This window comes from the organism of the source record quoted next, unplaced genomic scaffold (assembly GCF_019419815.1).
Source record: "Pyrus x bretschneideri cultivar Hongxiangsu unplaced genomic scaffold, Pyrus_bretschneideri_v1 Contig7, whole genome shotgun sequence".
NCBI lineage: Eukaryota > Viridiplantae > Streptophyta > Magnoliopsida > Rosales > Rosaceae > Pyrus > Pyrus x bretschneideri.
In genome coordinates, this window is record NW_025999809.1 from 9,796,138 (window position 1) to 9,817,018 (window position 20,881).

A 20,881-nucleotide genomic window follows, 5' to 3' on the forward strand; every position below is an offset into this window, starting at 1 on the left:
CACAGTTCTTTTGTTTATTGTAGGACTCTTTCATTTAAGATTTTTATTGGGTACAACTCTCTCATCATTTATTTTCATCCAACAAAAACAAGAACCCTTTAGTACTTATAGCATACTAATAATTAAACAATTTTTTTTTCCATATATAATCCACATATACATGCTTTTTTTACCCTCAAATATGTATTTTTAAACTAGCTAATTGTTGGGTTTTTGAGTCTTGATCTAAATCAGGAATTTGAGCACTGGTAGAGTCAGAGTTCCATAAATTTCTTCTAGCTTTTCCTACAAATTAAAGAAGAAAAATTACGTAAATATGGGAAGGGGCAAGATAACAATTTCGAGGATACAAAACAAAACCACAAGGCAAGTGACTTTTGCGAAACGGCGGGCAGGACTGATCAAGAAGACTCATGAGCTTTCTGTGCTATGTGATGCCCAGATCGGCCTTTTCATTTTCTCAAGCACTGGCAAGATGTTTCAGTACTGCAGTGAGGCATCAAGGTGATGAACTAGTCCTCCCACTTTATGTATGTTTTATTTTCTTGCTTTCTTGGGGACTTTTTATGGGTTTGTTTTATTTTTTCTTTATTCGACGTGTTTCTTAGATGGGTTTTATTTACTGATCTGGTTGCATAATTTGTGTGTATTTGTTCAGTTTGCAAATTAATGGTTACAGAAGTTTGATTAGTGTTTCTCTTTTCTTTTTACACAGAAGATCATATTTTGGTTTCAGGGTTTGCTTTGTTTCAAATCACAACTTCTCTCTCCTTTCTTTTTTCTTTTCACCGATCTATGTGTTTTACTGTTGTTGTTGCCATTTGGGGTTTTCGTTTTTTCTACACTGTTCTTGTGCATGATCTGATCTTAGTATCTCTCTCCCAATCTGTAACTTATTTATTTTTCCTTGAATTTATTTTTTCTCAGCACCGCAGGTTGATTTTTACACAGTGCTATGCTTTGGTTTTCAGTTTTGGCTCAATAGCCTCATCAAATTTAAATGATTTGACCAATTGAGTTCATCTACTTGCTATTTGCTCAGATCTGCATATCTAGGGTTTCCGAAACCCTAATAATTTCTGACTGAGGCACTCATGCTGTCCTATGTCAGCAAAAACAAAGAGTAAGAAAACAAATAGTTGATAATTCACGGTCAACAAATATTTCTGCCACAGACTTTCAATTGAATGTTGATGTCTACCTACTTCAATCTCTACCGTCTGATCTTACTCTTTATTTTCACTTGATCATTTTCCGTTTTGAATTTTGGGTAAATCCCTTTTCAGATTTTTATTTTCGTTATGGCACTCATAACCAATATTGTTGCACGACACGTTCTGGTGAATTATTTTTCCAAATTTTTACTGAGTAAAATGTAAATTAATATATGACATACATATGTCTGTTAGTTATAATGTTACACGTCTAATTAAGCTATATGTGATCCAACTTTAGAAATTAAATTCATGTTAATTAATATCATCATCTTCATGGTTTTGTTTGTATGTCTTATAGCGTGGAGGAGCTTATTCAAAGGTACCAGGTTGCTAAAGGGATTCGAATACCGCAACACAACGACACGGTATATGCACCCGGTGATTATGTACTGAATTTCAACTCAAAACCAATATGATTGTTCTAAGTGCTTCTGTTACAAAAATTATTTGTGACACACCTTCTATTTGTGGATATATATAGGAATATATGAATGCTGAGTTGGGAAAAATGAGGAGAGAAACTCACCATCTGGAATTAAGTTTGCAACGCTACACAGGCGAGGATCTAAATTGCGTTCGATTTGAAGATCTGGTGGAGCTTGAACACCAACTGGAGGCGTCTGTTAACAAGGTTCGAGCTAGGAAGGTATAATTAATCTTCAATTGTCTTCTAATTACTACATTTTTTAGTTGATGTTATATATAGTGTTACAGGTTTAAATTTGGTACTGTATGATTTGTAACATGGTCACATTAGAAGGTCCCTGGTCGATGGCCATTCACGAAAATTCTACCATGATCTAGTGTATTCAGTAAACTAAGACTTTTAACCATTAGATATTGATTAGTGAATATTTTACCAATGATTTGACGGTTGAAATCCCAGTGTATATGAGTCACGTGTTTTGATTACCTAGCTAACCTTTTTTGTTCATGAATTTCTTGGTTTTTTTTTCTTTTCCAATGACTAATTGGAAATTGGCGTACAGTTTGAGGTCTTGCAACAGCAGATAGCCAATCTTCTTGCGACGGTAAGTTTTTAAACCCATGATCTCTAGCAATATATTCACTTTTTTGGTGAATATGATCTGACATACTGATGGGTTGCATTGTCATGAAACTTAGACCAAAAGGCGGGAGGAAGAAAATGAGAAACTATTCCATCTGGTGAGTATCTGCAAGGTTATATCTAACTTTGAAATTTCCGAAACGTTGCTTACAAATTAACATGCATGACGAAGTGTTAAAAGTTTGATTAATTTAAATGTGTATATGGAAATTTAGATTAAGGCACATCGGGCAGCAGCATTTGGTCATGATCTGCAGGCGCATCATGAGGCTCACGAGCAGTTGGAGAATCTGGAGATGATACCGAAATCTGAGGAGCACCGACACGTGCTCGATCAATTCCCATTTGCAGGTGAAGAACAACCAAGCAGTGTGCTTCAGCTAGCTACTTTGCAGCCTCAGCCTCAGTTCAACCCTTACCCTCACCAGCCTGCTCATCATCATCCCGGCCTTCTCGATTTCAACCTCAGCGGCCCCTCTATATACGGTATACGTATATATACAGCAGTTATACATATTATATATTTGATCATGATCACACAAAGTGTTTAATTAATTACACTGGTGATATATACAGCCTAATTTTTTATTCTTTTTTTTTTTTTTTTTCCAGTTACATATTCATACCACGGCTTACAACACTAATATAATTCTGTCTGATGCTTATTAGTTTTGTTGTTCTGCAGAGTGACTATTTATGAGAAGGGATAGCTAGCTTCTGGCATGCATGCATCAAGGAAAAAAGGGGTGACTGAATCCTCTTCATGCTGGAATATTACAAATATCTGAACTACTTTTTCAGGGTTTTTGGACTTATTTATAAATATGACTTATTAAGAATATTATATGATGTGGTTTTCTAGCAAAAGATGATGTGGTTTTTGTTAAGATATGTTTATATCATGAATATTGATGATGAGTGAATCATAGATCAGTGCGTAATCACTTATATTTTACAATAGACTCGCTTTTCAGTCATCACTTATAGTTTATAATATCATTGAGATCTTACTTGATGCATGGTGGTGCACAATTAATTACCTAGATTGTGTACATTTTTTTCTTCTTTAAAATTTGTAATCCCTTTTTTTTTTTTTACAAACGATTGAATAATTTACATAAATCTACGGGAGGGGAATTCGAACAGGGACCTCGAGTGCAAAAACAAATGCTCTTAACCAACTGAGCTACAAGCTACTGCTATAAGTTAATGCTTTAGAAATTATTGAAGTTAGTAAAAATGTACTAGAAATATATAGAAGTAGAGCTGCTGTAGACAAATCAAGACCAAACAAGATGCAATTTTTATGCATGTTTATCAGCTTGTAAGCAGAAGTAGGTAGTTAAAAATTAAAATTGACTGTTCTCCAAAATGTTTTTGTATACGGCATTTCTTCTTTGTTTCCTATTTCAGATCGATGTGAGGGTCATAAAACGAATGGATTGATGAGTAGAAAGTCGGTTTTGGTAGTGTTTGTCTCTTGTTTCTAGGTTCGTTGATGCTGCTTGTGTGATTAGGCAACAGTTTTCCTTCCATTGCGAGACTAGGAATCGTAGTGCGACTCCTGCTTGTATTTCTCTTTGCTTCAATCTTGGATCACAAGCTTTCGTGTAAGACAAATTCTTCAATGTGACTGTAACATCACTTTACTGATTTGCACTTTAACTGATTCAAATGTATCGAAGACGTCTTAGCTAACACTGTGTCACCATTAATTAAGGTCCTTCGCTGAACCTTTGATTACAAGATAAACTTTACCATTTATATGACTATCACGCTTCATTTTATAGCCTGAAGGTTCCTAAAATACCTTTGTGAATTTCTCCGATCCCCAAATAAATGGACTGCCATGTCGAAACCACAAGCTAATTTTTTTAAGAAAAAAAAAAAGGAATAATCAACACACAACATAGCAAAAATGTTTTTTCTTTTTAGTTTTGCGTACACATACATAAATGAAAGGGACAAATTGCATATTTTTTTTCATTCCCAAGGGAGAAATAATTTACATATTGTAATGTGACAATGAGAATTGAATATTCATGTGTTTGTTTAAATACTCTATTTTATCCTAACAACACACATCAATAACTGTTTTTTAAAGGAGATTAGTTGGTAACTTTGTCAAGGCAGTCCACTTTTTTCGAAAACTGAGAAAACTTATATAGATATTTCAACTTCCTCTAACCATCATCGTGTGATTAATCAACACGAGAAATTAAACATAAATCATGCTGTGTAGATTGAACATAATTTAATTGTTACATCGTTGCAATAAAAAAAATTCATAAATTCTCCCAATATTTTAAATGCAAGTCTAAAAATTTCCATTATTATTATGATATTTTTTGACAAATCATATTATTTACACTAAGACTTAAGAGCTCTTATTTATAAATAAAAAAGAATACTACCAAAAGGGGTTAAATGAATTCTTAGTAGTAAGTGGACATACATTCTCAATTCTCAAGGGCCACTTAAAGAGAAAACATGCCTGCCTCCCTGTAACGCACTTGGCGCACGTTAGCATGTACGCCGAGGCCCCAAAACAACGGGTACGATGAGTAGTGAGCTCCGATCCAGCAAAGCCAAGAAGACTGCCAAACCCTCCTCTCCTTCTTCCACCAACTTCCCCCATGCCCGCCGCCGCCGCCAAATCCTAACCCAATTCCTCTCAATGGCGCGAAAATCCTCGCTCCTCAAGCAATCCCTCGCCACCATCGTCGGCGTCCTTGTCCTCTACGCCTTCCTCAACAACTTTCTCACTCCCGCCGCCACTTCCAAGCTCGAGAACGCCTTCCCCTCCTTCTCCTCCGCCGCTTCCAATTCGATCTCCGACGTGTTTGTTTCCCGGGAAAATCAGCTTAATTTTCCCGGAAAGCCCGTCAAAGTGTATCTCTACGATCTCCCGAAGCGTTTCACTTACGGAGTCATCAAGCATCACTCGTTAGCCCGCGGCGGCCGGCCTGACGACGACGTTTCGAAGCTCAAGTACCCGGGTCACCAGCACATGGGCGAGTGGTACCTGTTCCAGGACCTGCTCAAACCCGAATCGGAACGGGTCGGGTCTCCAGTCGAGAAGGTATTGGATCCGGAAGAGGCAGACTTGTTCTACGTGCCGTTCTTCTCGTCATTGAGCTTGATTGTTAACCAGGCCCGACCGGCCTCCGGGTCGGAGAAGCCGTTGTACAGCGACGAGGAGAATCAGGTGGCGTTGATTGAATGGCTGGAGGCGCAGGAGTACTGGAAGAGGAACAATGGCCGAGACCATGTGATCATGGCTTCGGACCCCAATGCTCTGTACAAAGTGATTGACAGAGTGAAAAACTGTGTGTTGCTTGTTTGCGATTTCGGGCGGTTGAAGGAGGACCAAGGATCGCTTGTGAAGGACGTGATCGTGCCTTACTCTCACCGCATCAACATTTACACCGGGGATATCAGCGTCGAAAATCGCAACACCTTGTTGTTCTTCATGGGCAACCGCTTCCGAAAAGAGGTACATCTTCAGTTGCTTACTAAATTTCTTATCTTGATCATTGTTGTTGTTTATTGTGATGGACTATCTTGTGGGTTTGTTGGAAATGCTGCATTTTTAATAAGCATTGTGTGATTGCTTCTCATCTAAGTCTATGAATTACGGGTTTGAATATGAATCAAGAAACTTTATGGGGTAAATGTTTGATATTAGAATCAGTTATCTGTCCGCCTGAGCTAATGTGACTTTTGGGGCTTTTTTTGTGTTTGTGTAGGGCGGAAAGATACGTGATTTACTATTCCAATTACTTGAAAATGAAGAGGATGTTATAGTAAAGCATGGAACACAATCCAGAGTGAGTCGACGGGCTGCTACACAGGGGATGCATACGTCGAAGTTCTGCTTGAATCCTGCTGGTGATACTCCATCAGCCTGCCGACTTTTTGATTCTATAGTTAGCATGTGCGTGCCTGTGATAGTCAGCGATAGCATTGAGCTGCCATTCGAAGATGTGATAGACTACAGAAAGATAGCAATATTTGTAGAATCCAATGCAGCTTTAAAGCCAGGATTCTTAGTCTCAGTGCTGAGAGGAATTCCCACTGAGAGAATTCTGGAATACCAGACAGAGCTGAATGAGGTTAGTCCAAATCTTTGTATTTTGGGATTTCAGTTGTCCTTTTCTTTCTGATGTTTTTCGAGTTTCATTCTGCTGTATTCGTGCTATTGTTTTCAAATTTTCTTCTGCTTCGGTTTTTGCTTGCTTCTTTTACTCATTTTCAGTTTCGAAGGTTTTACATTTGATTTGGTTGGAGACCAAGCATGGGGAAAAGGTTATGGCGAAATGAAGATTAAGAAATGGAAAACATATGTAAACCATGACCATGCCTAAGGAAACTAATGCAAACTGATACAGGACTTGTATCATATGAGTGTCTGAGATGTAAACCCTGTACTTAGGTTCTCAGTTTTTGAACTGGGATAGTTGCACCGATTTCTCTTTCCTTGAATCACATGGGAAAGCAGAAGGGGCAAAAAATAATAGAGTTTTCTCGGCTAGGAAGGTCTCGTACAGGGTAAAATCATGAAATCTTATATCTCTGTCTCACTGGCCACACTCTGGCATTCTCTGTTAGTTGTGCATTCAGCAAGGTCTTTTCTTTTTATATTTCGTTCATCCTTGACACTGGACAGATGTGGGTATAAGAGCAAGGTTGAACACAAAACTGATACGCATCTCCGTAGAACCCTGCGATGATATTTGACAAGTGTCTAGGACTCTAGATAGATTATTTTAATGGTGGACTTTGTGGCAAAGTTGTGTTGATGTGATGCATAAGAGTTCCACAAGTTTTATGTGCATCGTATATGTGACTGCAATTTGGTGTATGAAAATGGTACAAACTTAAGAGTCATCTACTAAGTAATTCCAGTGCACAGTTAATGACAGTGGAAATTGTTATTCCTTACTAATCTAAATTTCGTGATATAGGTGAAGCATTATTTTCAATATGGAGAACCAAATGGAACAGTAAATGAAATCTGGCGCCAGATCGCACAGAAGCTCCCCTTTATCAAATTGACAATCAACCGCGACAGGCGACTTGTCAAGAGGGATTCGAATGTGCGAGACTGCTCTTGTCTCTGCTCAAACCAGACCGGGATTATAACTAGCCTATGATACCACTCTCGTCAATGAGAGACTATTAATCAGATAACACTATCTACTTCAAAGGAGGCTGCTCCACCTCTGTCAGTCATTTGGAGCTTCATATTTTGATCCGAAAACCTTGGATCGACAATTAGCCATGAAGGTTTCGCTTATGCATCTTCGGAAGAGTGATGAGCAGTCGGTGTTTAGTTATAAGCTGCTGCTGCTTTATGCTGGTTATGACGAAGCTGAATGACACACGCAGTTCGTTCTTTCACAGATTGGGGTTTTCGATACGGGGCCTTAAGCAATTTGCTGTGGTTGTAGATACCGTTGTTTTACTTGGTCATGAAGAATCAGCAGCTGGAAAATTAAAATTAAATTACATGTAACTTGTAATTCATTTGTACATTGGTAGATAATAAAAAACATGTTTGTTTCATCTATTGTCTTGCCCTGTATCCGTAAACATGTTGCGATCGCAGCCATTTTTGGCACTAAAAGCTCGTTTGGAACTGCTTTTAAGACGGCTAAAAGCGTTTTTTATGAAAATGTTTTTGAAATCAGTCTTTAATTAAAATGTAGGATTCAAGTGAATTGTGAAAAAGCATTTTGCTTTTTGGAAGTTGGAACCTACAAACATATTCTTTAAAAGTGTTTTTAGTCATTTTAAAAGTATTTTCAAACAAACCCTAAACCGTCTCGAACGCAATAGAGAACCATGTTACCAATTCAGTCACATATCAAGACAAAGAAACAATACACAGATCTCTTCTGGTGATTCCGTCGAAGTGTTCTAACATCCAGGTTAAGAGACTCAGCATGCCACATTTCTCATATGGTATTAAGATTAAAATTTGTGGTGTGCCATCAGCTTCAGATCCTCAACCGGGCGGCCATTTCAGGCTGATGAAGTTCCAACTTCATCAATTACTGTCTGTCTTGTAATGAAGGCCGCCCGGACTTCTGGATCTAAACTCATCGTCGTTCTCACGTCGCCGCTCCTCTTTGTTTCAGAGTGTAGTGTGTAGGGTTTTGGAGGAGAGTTCAGTTCCACAGAGTTGAAAGAGAGATGTTTTAAATACTTTTGGTTTTTCACATCTCGCATTCTTGTTTCTTTGTGCGAAAATCATTTCCCTTGAATAAAGAAGCACCCAGCGCCGAGTCTCGACTCACATAGGATTAAATTTTATTTCTGTCTTAATATTTCAGCAACACTCTAGATATACAATTTGTCAAAATTCGTATGAACTAGCCCATCTATCTCTAATAACTGAGGCATTGACAGAATTACAGAGTAGATAAATTACCAATCATCCCTTTTACCTTTTAACTCGGTTTCGCTTCGTTTTTTACTTGTAGGATATTGGACCGGATCTTGAGACAGCGAACCTCGGTAGCGGACTAGGGCCGGTACTCCCTGAAGTTGAGCCTTCCACAAACTTAACTTTACTACGGCTTGAGCTGTAATCTAAAGGCCCGGAACGACGAACATTCCTTAGCCTGCTTTCTGTGCTCCGTAAGCTTCCGCTGTCAGTTTCATGCTCCTGGCTATGGGATGATGATCCTTTGAAATGACTTGAATCATACTGAGGAGTGGAGTCGCCACGAGGATGTCGTACTCCAGGAGATGAATGTGAGAGTGATGCAGCAGGTGAATGGCGGGGTGAACCACTTAGTAATGCAAGTGGCGTCGATGGAGAGTTTTCATAATACTGGCTGTATATCGAACGAAGAATGGCATATGGGATGTAGGGTTCCAGAGAGCTTCGTGGAAGATAAGGCGAGATCTCACAAAGTTGGTCTAGGAAAATTAGCTGTGCTACGAGATGAGATCTGTGAAGAACAGTTGAAATTATTTGCAGCTTGCACGGGTAAGTAGGAGAATCATAGATAACGTACATGAGCGTGCAAGCAAGCGAAATCTTGTCTTGGTCTTACGTACAATCAAATGAATTACATGTCCCCGAACAAGTGAGAAGAGACGAATGAACTTACCGGTTAGTTTCATTCCATGAATCCAGTATAATGCCTGCAGAGAATTTGACGAAGAGCTGCATTGTGGATTTTATGCTTGCTTCAGCTGACGAACGGCTTTGAATTTCAGTGTCCCCATTATCAGCAGCATGTCCATTTGAGAGAGACTGCCTTTGTTGATGCTCACGCTCCAGTCTAACAAACTCACTTCCTGCAATTACAGCACTAATGCACCTGCCAACAAAATTTGTCCAAGATAGGCATTAATGCATTTGGCAAAAAGACCCATTAATTTTTAGTGATCATGGAGGAATCAAGAAACTACATAAACAAAAATTTTCCTGTTGGACTAAGCACTAGTGAATAGGTAAGGGTTTGGATAATTTGCCTTGACGAACTTTAAGTAATCACGAATCCCATCTTGTATTCAGAAATATCTAGCGTAAAATATAATTCTACTTAATGGTGAAAGTAAATGCAAGTGCACCTTGCCAAGCAGTGGATATTGTTGTTGAATCCCCCTGTGTCCACGTTGAAGGCAGTTGTATTCCAAATATTTGACATCATGAAAGTGGCAAATAAATAAGGCAAGAAGCTCCATGAACCATCGTTTGCACCTCCAACCTCTTCTAAGATAAATCTCACCCACTGAGAATCATGATCGTAGACTACACCAAAATTGTTTGCCACCCCTCTCAATCTCCTGATTTCTATCTTTTCAGGTATTTCTTCAGGTATATGCTTAGCTATACCGGTCAACAATGAATGTATCAAGGGTGCACCTTCTAAGAGCACAGCTCCAGAAGCTTCAGCTAGAAGTCTGTCAAAAGCCAAGGCCAGCCCAGCTTGGACGCAAAACCCAATCACAGTGTCTATATCAAGTATCTGCTTTATTGATGCGTCTCTTTCTATTCGGTCACCAGAATGCAGGCTTCCAGCAACTGCCTCTAGCACATCACGGTTCGATCTCAATGTTGTGTCGATACAATTTAAAAGTGCAGCAGTGTGTTCTTTCAGCATTCTGTCTAACCTGTCAACTCCATAGCCACCAAAAATCCGAACAAAGGCCTTCAATTCTTTAAGATCGGTGACTGAATCAGCAAAATATCCACCAACAGGCCTTGTGCTCTTGAAACATTTGTGAATTGGAGCAAAAAGGATTCCAGCACCAGATATATCCTTGATTATATTTTCAATGTACCAGTTACAAACAGCCTCAGTGGCTGATCCTGTTTGTTGCTCTGCTGGCTTCTCAAACAAATGCAAAGAAGAAACTGGTCCTGAGAAGGCCTCTGAGAGCAGAACTTCTCGAATACCCTGAGTTAGGTCCATGCTAATATGCTGCTCTGCCAGATGGATGATGCTTATGTGTCTGCGAATAAGTGACTCCAGAACAGAAGGCCGTTGGAGATCATTATCAGTTTTAAGTGCTGAAAGCAATCTCCTCCTAAGGTTCCCAAGGATGCATTCTCTCATGTACTGTGAATATAATAATTGGTACACTTCAGTAGAATGCAAGAATCACGTAATCTTGTGGTTGAAGAAAAAAGAGTTTACTTACCTCCCTTAAGACAAAAACATGGTTTAGTACACATATAGGCTCCATATCATTCAAAACTGAGCATAAATTGGTCAGTCTCTGCACTGCAGCTTCTAACCTGCCATTACCAAGAAAAAGCAAAGGCACTGTTAGCTGTGTCAAAATATTGGACTCCGAAAAAGAGAGCACACAATGCATGAAACTATGATGATTAACGACTTACATTTTGATAGAAGTATTATTTTCAGGATGACTCTCCTGACCAGGAAAAGGGAAACCAGATGGGCCCTTTGGAGATTTAGCTGAAAGATTTGATACTCTGGATGCATAATTCATATAATACGCTGCCTGCTCCGGGAGAAGCTGAAAATTTTCTCAAAATTAGTTCTGTAAAACCTAATTGAATAAACTGTTTCTTATTTCCTGTTATTTCAAAATTAGATCAGATAAAAGTGATTACCTGGATCTCAAGGGCACCGAATCCTCCTTCGGAATCAAGTATGTTGATTAATCCCTCGAGTCCTCCCATTATTGATTCAATCAGAGATTCAACATAAAGGACTGCATCCCTGCCAATTTTAGTTACCTGCTTGCAGTAAGGAGTTAAGCACGGTCATTTCATTTCTGGTCTCATGCATCCATGTGCATGCTGAAGCAAGTTAAGCTATACCATCCGAACATCATAACATGCTTTATTTTGTCTCAATACAGGACTTAGTAATGAATTTTTGGCGAGCATGTTAAAAGAAGTTTTTGTGTTTTAAATTTGTTAAAACAATGATTGCAATTTGCTTGTTGGGACTGTAGATATGTATAGAAAGTTTTAAGGGGGCGTGGAGGAAATTGAGTTTATCGATTACCTCTTCTGGAACAATTGGGGAAGCACATTCTGGAAAACTACTTGCAACGCCAAGCCATGCACAGCAATGCTGTGGGCGACCTTCTGGGCCAAACATAGTATTCCTGAAGACCTATTTCAGGAGAAAGAATACAAAAACAATTTTAATTTGTGTCAAGTTATTGTTACACTAAATGGGAACTTATCAAACCAATTACAGCTAAAGAGAGAAAGCGCTTACTGCTGTAAGGTGCTGATGGTAGAAATACAATTTCTTAAGACTCGCATGCTCTGATAATTGAGTTTCCAGTTCGTCAACACATCTAAATTGAAACATATACGTGTGTTATTATTGTCACCTTGACACCTTCAAATGCATGTGCAGCCATGTGTTAATCTAATCATGAAATGTTGAAGTTGGAAGCATTTTATTTACTTCAGGAACTGCTAAATAGATGTTCCAATATCAGCTGTGAAACTATTTTGATCATACTATGCTAAACAATATTGAAAGGAATCCATTAAATGTTTTTCACTTTTCAGGCAAAACATTGTGCTATCCTAGCTCCTATAGGTAACATAAAAAATGTTCAAATTATTTTCTTCTTTTTTTTTTTTTTTTCCCTTTAAATATCCAAGATGACTCATGCATCCCAAGATTAACAGCACTTGAGAATAAAATGGAACCAGTTAGAATAGCTTCTAGGAATCACCAATAAGATTTTAATTACCATTTTCTCCAACTGTTCCATGCATTTTTGTTAACTCGTAACAATATTTATCTGCATCGATGTAATTGACTAATTGCAATGATGGACTACAAAATCATCACAACGGGTAAAACAAAGTCAGAAGGAGCACCTGGACCAATTGTATGCAGCATTTCCTTCCGATAATAAGCCTTCTTTCCCAGTAGAAACTGTAGCTTTCTCCAAATGTCGTATGTTTATAGATGACCGGGAAGATGTGACTATCATCAATATTGATAACCAATCCTTTCGAAATTCCTGTTTAGTAATCACAAAATTCATGCCTAAAAAAATGTATAAAAAGAAAACCTAAATAATTTGAGAACTAATATCCTAGAGTGAAGAGTACAATACTGAGAACAGTTATTTACGTAGAGCAATACCATTAGGAACTATGCTAACAAATATAAGTTAAAACAACTCAAACTGAATAGACCTGATTGCATAAACTAATTAATTAAAAGAAATTCTGATTAATTAAAAGAAAATTTGATCCACCTTAAAACTCTGATAACGCTTTGTGGTAAATTGTTGGGCATGCGGGATTGGCACTTCTGACTAATTAACATACTTGAATATATCCATGACACTATCTCTCAAATATTTCCCATTAATCACAATTTATAGTCCTTATAATTTATACCAAACAAGTAGTCTACACCTATTTCAGCACTTTGATATAAATTAAAGTGATGAAATAGCAAATGGAAAACTTTATATCCAACAGAGGTGCCAAATAAACACAAGCAAGTGATCTCTCAGAATCTACAAGAAATATCAATTCGGCATCTGAAAACCTGGGAAGATTTATTCTAAAGAAAACTGAGCATAGTCTGCAGATTTCTTACACTTAGATCACATGTAATGGCAGATACATTTTCACCCTGTGGTTTTGGTATGTTTTCAAGGTGCTGAACAATCTGCTGAAAAAGACCTTTCAAGCTTGAATCTAAGTCAAGAGCCACCATCCCAGGGGTATTCAACAAAGACCGGATTCTAACAGCACAAGAAGAAAGGTATGATAATGCATAACCTCGAATCGCTGCACAAGAAGAAATATCTTAATGCAGTAATATAAGTTTATATAGAATTTATCTTATTTCCTCTATTGAGAAAAATATACACATGAAGATTTCTTAATATAGAAATTATCATATTTCCTCTGTTCAGAAAAATGGCATGGCAGACATTAAGTTCAAACTAACCTGCAATGTACTTGCGTACTAAACAGCACAGATGGTCCATTCCATCTAATAAGAACCCGATAGTTGGATCACTTGGGTCCTGCAAATGAAATCGTCAAGGTTAAAATCAAGCACTTCATTATCAGGTTAAATACTAGGATAAAAGATTGATCATGATGGATCTCAATAGATATTAGATACGGGAAAATATTAAGCTTACTATGTCAACAGGTACCATGCGAGTGGTTTTAGATTTTGATGACGCAATCCCAACATGTTGGAAATACCAGATGACCTCACATTGAGCAAAAGCCAAGGCAGAGAATACCATCTGTAGAATACATCAAATCATCATAATATTATCAACAAGTTCTAGAGTGTTTCATTGTGCAAAATTTTCTACTTAAATTTAAAAAAATGCAGTTGAGCATACCGTTTCCAAAAGCACATTAATAGAAGCCTGCAATGAAAACGTACCTGTATGTTTGGAGCCAACAAACTAGGCTGATCAGTGAAGAAAAGCGCCATTCTTCCAATCTCTTGCTTTAGCAAGATTCTCCTCTCATGATGAATGGCATCACATGAGAGTAATGCTTGCTCATGCACTTCACTGCATGAAGAAACCAATTTTAATGCATTCAATGCACTAACACAAACATTGCCAATCATAAAGAAAGTTCATTTGATGGGAACTAAGGGTACTGATTTATATTTGAAACATGAATACAGATGTCCCAACATGGGATCCATGCAAATGAGAATTGTATAGTTCCAAGTTCCAAGTTGAGAAAATGATAAGGTACGAACCTTATCATTTCTCAACTTGGTTTTCGTATTTAGACTTCGTGTTATGTACGTACCTTATCATTTTCTCGACTTGCTTAGCAACACTATACTCCAGATCTGCTTCTTTTTGCTTCGTACGACCAGACTTTGCCATCTTCTTTGATTCTAAAATTCGTGGCAGGACATATAGCTGATAATCCTCATGCAAAAGTATATACTGCATGTTTACGTTACAACAATTAACTACTGAAAACGATTAAAGTATTTCAGCGACAGAAAACTGACAGCAAAAATCACCTCATCCCTGAACAATGTAAGAACCAGATTTTCTTTCAATACAACCTGAAAGCCACAAAAGTGTAACAAAAATAAGGGAAAAAAAAAGCCAAACACATTATTCATGGTAATATAACAAAAAGCACCTACACGTCTAAAGAAAATTCCTAAAACAAATGCCAAAACATGCATATCTTCTCTTCCCTTAAGATACGCTCAATTTATTCAATATAAAATTGGCAAGAGAATTTGAAATCAAACAGTGTAAGGTTTACCAAAGCAATATCAATGCTAGTGACGCGAAGAAGCTCATCAGGACAAACAAGATACCCAAATAATACCCATTCACGATAAGAGGTGACATTTGCTAGATCCTGAGCTCTCTGCAAATGGAAAATAACATTAACCATATAATGCAGTTTGCAATACCATTACTCTAACAAAACATTCAGATTGTCAATATAAAAAAGGAGAAACAGTTTAGGAGATTTTTGGTAATATTAAAATTACAAAGTTAAAATGTCTTACCATTGGATGAGCAGAATTTGTAAGTATGTCTGGATATCGAGGATGATATGGACTTAAAAAACCTTCATTTCTGAGCTTTCTTGTATCTGTTGACAAAAAAATAATAGGTCCCACAGCCTCTAGCACCTGGCAAAAGAAAAATGAAACTCAATGGCAATATAATTGTTTGTGCTTGACTTATTATCAACATCATCTTCTATAAAAACGTGTACAGTTACACTAACCAAACACACTGTAACTATAGACAAATTTGTTATCAATTACGACATTTGGGGAGTGGGGATTTGAACTCGGGTACGCCTCTTTATTCCGTGGCCACAAAATAATAATTATCAAAACCACAGTGATAAATTAAACACAAACTAACCTCTCCAATACGTGGGCTCACAAAATTTAGGTCTTCTTTTAATCCTTTCAACGGTGGATCATAACTGTCTATAAACTGAACCAACCTATTATCAACAGAAAGAAAAACATAAGACCAGAAGTTTTAAGCATGAACAATAAGAATAGGGATTTCCCATTAAGATGAATATCATATTGGGGGTAGGGCTGCACTCAAGCTGAGCCAACAATGAGCTCAGAAGAGCCCAAGCTTGTCACGAGCCTTCTTGTTGAGCCTCAGATCAACTGACTGATGACTGGGTGGCAAGTCACTAAGTTCGTTTGCAAGCCTAATTTATTTATTTAATTTTTTTTTTTTTTTGGTGGGGGGAGGTGGGGACTTTTGTTCACTGGTTATGCAATGATACATGGTACACCAGATCTACCTACAGATATTCATGCATGAATATAACAAGGTCATACTCTTAAGTTCCATATACTCAGTTATGCAGAAGCCTATAACCACTACCCATGTGCTTCATGGAGTCATTTCTAGAATTCCATTTAAACATTTTCTGATCCTCTAATAGAAGAACATAGTAAGTAGAATAATCATAAAATAATTTGAATGATAATAATATGCAGCAAAAACAAGTAACTTAGTTCCTACCGATGATAAAAATCACAATCTTGGTCTCTTGACATGGAATGCAAAAGGTTATACATTTGTAGCATCATTTTCCTTGGTATCTGTTATAAGCATAGTGTTAGCAGAACAGTCAGTACATGTATGTATTAAGACAAAGCAAGTAAGACTCAAAAAATGGACAATGACAAGAAACATATTGAAAAAAAGAGGACGAAGAATGGTAATTAACTTACCTTCTCCGAGAAAAGGTTAACGCGTACAAAGGAACAAAAGAGATCCATAAATGCATGTAGTATAAGCGAGTTCTGATGGGGCTGCAAAGTACTGCACGAAGTTATTAGAGATGCCATGTAAAACCTTTACGTTTAATCAACAATATCATCTACAAACTTAAACTCCAAGGAAATAATGCAAGCATTATTTTTATTTTCTCAAACTCCCTTGTAAAATGTGAGATGTGACCTTAATTACTTGTTCACTTCTTAATAAACTCAAATGCATATAGTGGGAAGCACTTTATCAATTCACCTTTGCTGCATGTCATCAAATCAGTTACATGGAAACATTGCGTTTGTTAGCCAAAAAGGTGTAAGATAGATATTGAGGTTCTTCTTCTGTCTGAAAAGCAGAAATAAAAATTTCTGACTACAAATCTATATTCACATATGGCTAGTTTGAACAAGCCCTATACATCTGTTTCTACTAGAATTGTTACACTTACTAATTAGACTACCCTGTTGTGAACAGTTCACTTGCTTACATAATCAGTTTCAAGGTTTGTTCAACTTATTCAATCTACACTTTCAACATGAATCAGTGAGGGTAAGAGACGGAGATATCAGAAAAACTTACCTATTTCACATCAATCCTATCCTTCTAGATATCAATTTGTTTGGCACGGTGTATAGAGTTGAAAGACAAAACAGTGTCAATATCATTGTTCCACCCACAATCTATAATTCAGAGGTAAAATAAGTGATAAAGAGACTCACCAACAAGGTAATAACTGTACTGCTCAGATCCAATATAAGTCGTAGAGCTTGTTCTCGGAATGCCATCAAATCAAGAAGCAGCTGTTGCATGCAAAAGAAAAGCTATTATTTGACTGCATCTAACATATGGTCATCGTAAATCTATAATAGGAAGTGAGCTAGCGATTTGCAGACCATCTCTCAAATGAAAACCACCACCACCCAACAAAAATAATTAATTGTAACCATTGGTGCAAAAGCTCCTGGACAAATCATTCATGAAATTGTTGTTGATAAACTCGCCACAAATTAAGAATTAGGTTTTAGCCTTTTAGGTTTCAGTAATAGTTGATACCTAACTCCTCTATAAAAAGATAGATGAAACAGGCACAATTAGACACTGATGATAACTACCATCTATCACCAAAAACATAAGCACTGAAAAGGAAACTAATAGTTCTGCAAAAGCATTTTATAGAAAATGCAGATAATGGAATAATAGAAGTAAATATACTAACTTCATACCTGGATCCATGGCTCTAAGCTTTGTAAATGAAGTTCTGCATTTTCTTGCAAGGCATCCCAAGAAACCTTATCAATCTGCATCAATACTTTTCCATATTAGCAATACTGGCTAGCTCAGTAACGCTGACTAACAAAGGAATACCTAACATTTAAATGAAAACCAATCCATTCTTACGCGTTCAAGCTGTAACTTGCTATAATGTTCAGGGAACTTCTTTGAGAGTAACAAGCAAGTTCTTGGATGGTTTGGGAACACACCAGCTTTCCAAAATGCTTCTGAAAATACATGGCCAACTGGATCCGGGTAATCCAAAATTTGGTTCAGCCTATACATTTTAGCCATAAGGCCTTCTGCCACTTCAGTTAGTTGAACTACCCACTGCATGTTCAAGCCTTTGTGGGAGCCGCCTGAACTATGGACCTGTCCATCAGGACCAGAATTCCTGGAGCTCCTCAAATTCATTGGAGAAGTTACCTCTGGACCCAAGTACTCAGTCCATCTTGAGGGACCCTCCCATTCTCGTGATCGCACAGAAGTTGGTGACAGTGATGAATCTTGGCTAGAGAAATGTTGTCTCGATTTTGCCATTGGTAAGAGAAATCAAGACAAAACTGCATTTCAAGTTTTGGTTTGAAGTCAAAAATATTATAGAGTAAGAAAGAATTCAAATTTGATAACAATGTTAAATTAGTAAGAAAAAACTACAAAGCACTAGTCATAGAACACATTAAGATAACTGATTCATTTGTTTGATATAAATTTGAAATTAATATATGCTAGAAATCATTTCAAGTCCATTTCTTTTCTTCTTTTTCTTCTAAATTGAAATCTACGAGGCTAGAAATCATTTCAAGTTCGTTTTTTTCCTTCTCTTTCTTCCAAATTGAAATCTATAGGGCTAGAAATAAGCTAACCAAATACTTTAACTATACAATGTTAACTAAATCCTTAGATTTGGAATTACTCCTTCCAAATGAACCCCAAAACTCCTACATATCTGTTTCTTAGAAGTTCTCCTGTTCTACATTGATTTCAAGCAGTTGACAAAAATAAACAAGCAAATGTCAAAGAAAGTAACAAAATTTGAAAAAGAAACTTAGCATTCATTTTCTCGTCCTTTCTGAGCAACCAAATGAGGGGCAGAATCTTGCTTTATTTTCAAACAATACAGCCTTCCAGCTCCTTAGTACTCAAGAATTAAGTTTTTGTTCACTACATTATTGCACAATGGTTCCACTCTTTCATTTTGCAACGAATAAATGCCGATTTGACGGATTAACAGACTTCAACAAAATAAGACAACCTCACTAGTACTAGACTATTTCCTTTTCGATACACCAGCAGGGAAAACCCTTCAATTAATGAGTTCAAACTAGCAAATTAGTAAAACTAGAACAATTTCCGGAATATAGAGCATTTCGCAGTTTGGAACTGAACCGAATTAGTAACATTTGAACAAAAAGCAACAACATTTAGTCTTCCTAACCAAACAGACACTACATCAAGTAATGAAAATAAAAATCCCATTTGGCTGCTCAGAAAATGAACAAGAAGATTGCAAACTGAAACTGAAAATTACAAGCATTGTCACTACAATTGTCATTTCTCAGACTGTGTTTCCCTCTTTTCTTCCCCGCATTTTCTCGGCAGCCAAACAGACCAAATACAGGGAAGGAGAGAGAGAGAGAGAGAGAGAGAGAGAGAGAGAGAGTAGTAGTACCGTACAAGTCAAAGCTGCGAACTTGAAAGGCAGAGCAGGCAGAGGCAGGTGAAGATCATGGAGCTCAGATCTGACTCTCTCTCTCTCTCTCTCTCTCTCTCTGTGCTGTGAATTTCGATTTGAGAAGCTCTCCACTACGAGAAGAATGAATGCATCTCTAGAGAGAGAGATAGAGAAGCGTGGTTGGTTTAGTGGGAGAGTTGGGAATTTGGTTTAATAAATATATATTAAAAAATTTACAAAAAATGGTAAATTATTTTTTAATTAATTAGTATTACAGGCGGGGGAGCAGGTGAGTTTCTTTTATTTTCTCTCCTCTTTCTCAAAAGTTCCAAACGGTTAAAAAGTAGGGTGAAAGAAAAAGGAAGAGGATCCCCTCCTGATTCTTTTTGTGGAGATCAAAAAATCAATCAATCACGTCTGTTTATCGTACATCGTGTCGTAAAAAATTATTTAAATTTTAAAATTGAATATAAATAGTATCTAATGATTTATAATCCAGGATGTACAATGAACGGACGTGATTGATTGATCCCCCAAATAAAAAGAATCCTTGTCGGAAGAAAAATTGGGAATTTATTGTTTTTCACTTCTTTTTTACATTTTTGCTTTCTACTTTGTTCTTGGCAATAACATCCCAATTTACTGTTTCTCAATGTGAGGGTGGCAATGACGTGATTTTAAAGTCGTGACATTTTTGTATGAGGTTTGCAGCTCAAGTAATTAAAAGTATTTATCGCTTGCATTACTTTGGCAAATTCTCAATTTTCCAATGTCGCTTTTATAAATGAAAATTTTGTGTCAAATTTGTATTTGGATTAAGTTTTGGTTAAATCTAGCTTGATTTTGATTAAATTTTGGTTAAATAACTTGTTACAAAAATAAAATAAGTTCTTTAAAATTATTACATCATAGGTAAGAATACGACAACATGTGAAAATGCCTCAATATATAAAAAAAAATAGAAAATAAATGAATTTATACCCTTTGGTAAGAGATAATAGATATGAAAATCATTTTGCTTTGAAGTACATTTTAGTAGCAATCACTTGAGTTTGAGTAGATAGCATGAACACATGATTAACCTAAGACCATATATATTATTATATCTATACATCTTAGTTAGTGGCACGCATGATATTGCTACATATTAACTTTGTTACATATTTATCTTAGCAGTTTGACTTACAAGATGTTGTTAGGTCTTCCACGATAGTTTGAATAAGCATGATATCTATATATAAGAATCAAGCGACCTGAGTTTTATACACATTACACTTCTACTACACTAGTGTGAGTTTAAGATGTTGATATCACACTCATGAGTTCGTTCCTAGGGATACTACAAGACTGCTATGACCAGGATCATCAACTCTGATGAGGTTTAATCTATCATCAAGC

At 36.9% G+C, this 20,881-nt stretch overlaps 3 protein-coding genes across 6 annotated transcripts; 2 read left to right on the plus strand and 1 right to left on the minus strand.

The window, feature by feature from the left end:
• The first annotated feature begins 213 nt into the window (after window positions 1-213).
• Window positions 214-3,234, plus strand: LOC103945164 (MADS-box protein FBP24). Of its 2 annotated transcripts, none has more exons than XM_048574278.1 (7): window positions 214-504; window positions 1,516-1,603; window positions 1,699-1,863; window positions 2,207-2,248; window positions 2,343-2,384; window positions 2,502-2,772; window positions 2,972-3,234. In XM_048574278.1, the coding sequence occupies exons 1-7, from the start codon at window positions 317-319 to the stop codon at window positions 2,974-2,976; spliced, it is 801 nt and encodes a 266-aa protein (XP_048430235.1). In that variant the 5' UTR covers window positions 214-316; the 3' UTR covers window positions 2,977-3,234. The 2 variants fall into 2 exon arrangements, with proteins under 2 accessions (XP_048430235.1, XP_009353975.2); XM_009355700.3 differs by having other exon boundaries at window positions 1,516-1,582.
• Window positions 3,235-4,764: 1,530 nt separating this feature from the next.
• Window positions 4,765-7,854, plus strand: LOC103945163 (probable arabinosyltransferase ARAD1). Its single transcript, XM_009355698.3, has 3 exons — window positions 4,765-5,782; window positions 6,036-6,401; window positions 7,254-7,854. Exons 1-3 carry the CDS (start codon window positions 4,847-4,849, stop codon window positions 7,440-7,442), a joined length of 1,491 nt encoding a protein of 496 aa, XP_009353973.2. The 5' UTR covers window positions 4,765-4,846; the 3' UTR covers window positions 7,443-7,854.
• Window positions 7,855-8,584: 730 nt separating this feature from the next.
• On the minus strand, window positions 8,585-19,676 carry LOC103945161 (protein NAP1). Of its 3 annotated transcripts, XM_009355696.3 has the most exons (24): window positions 19,481-19,676; window positions 17,935-18,371; window positions 17,760-17,834; window positions 17,256-17,336; window positions 16,497-16,577; window positions 16,285-16,364; window positions 15,658-15,742; window positions 15,291-15,416; window positions 15,038-15,145; window positions 14,784-14,828; window positions 14,561-14,703; window positions 14,178-14,310; window positions 13,921-14,031; window positions 13,722-13,800; window positions 13,365-13,558; window positions 12,629-12,774; window positions 12,009-12,090; window positions 11,790-11,900; window positions 11,390-11,515; window positions 11,153-11,292; window positions 10,951-11,047; window positions 9,877-10,868; window positions 9,411-9,623; window positions 8,585-9,248 (listed from the first exon to the last, which is right to left on the minus strand). In XM_009355696.3, exons 2-24 carry the CDS (start codon window positions 18,346-18,348, stop codon window positions 8,765-8,767), a joined length of 4,146 nt encoding a protein of 1,381 aa, XP_009353971.2. In that variant the 5' UTR covers window positions 18,349-18,371; window positions 19,481-19,676; the 3' UTR covers window positions 8,585-8,764. The 3 variants fall into 3 exon arrangements, with proteins under 3 accessions (XP_009353971.2, XP_009353972.2, XP_048429690.1); XM_009355697.2 differs by lacking the exons at window positions 17,935-18,371; window positions 19,481-19,676 and having other exon boundaries at window positions 16,497-16,587; window positions 17,760-17,811; XM_048573733.1 differs by lacking the exons at window positions 17,256-17,336; window positions 17,760-17,834; window positions 17,935-18,371; window positions 19,481-19,676 and adding an exon at window positions 17,116-17,135.
• Between the last annotated feature and the right edge of the window lie 1,205 nt (window positions 19,677-20,881).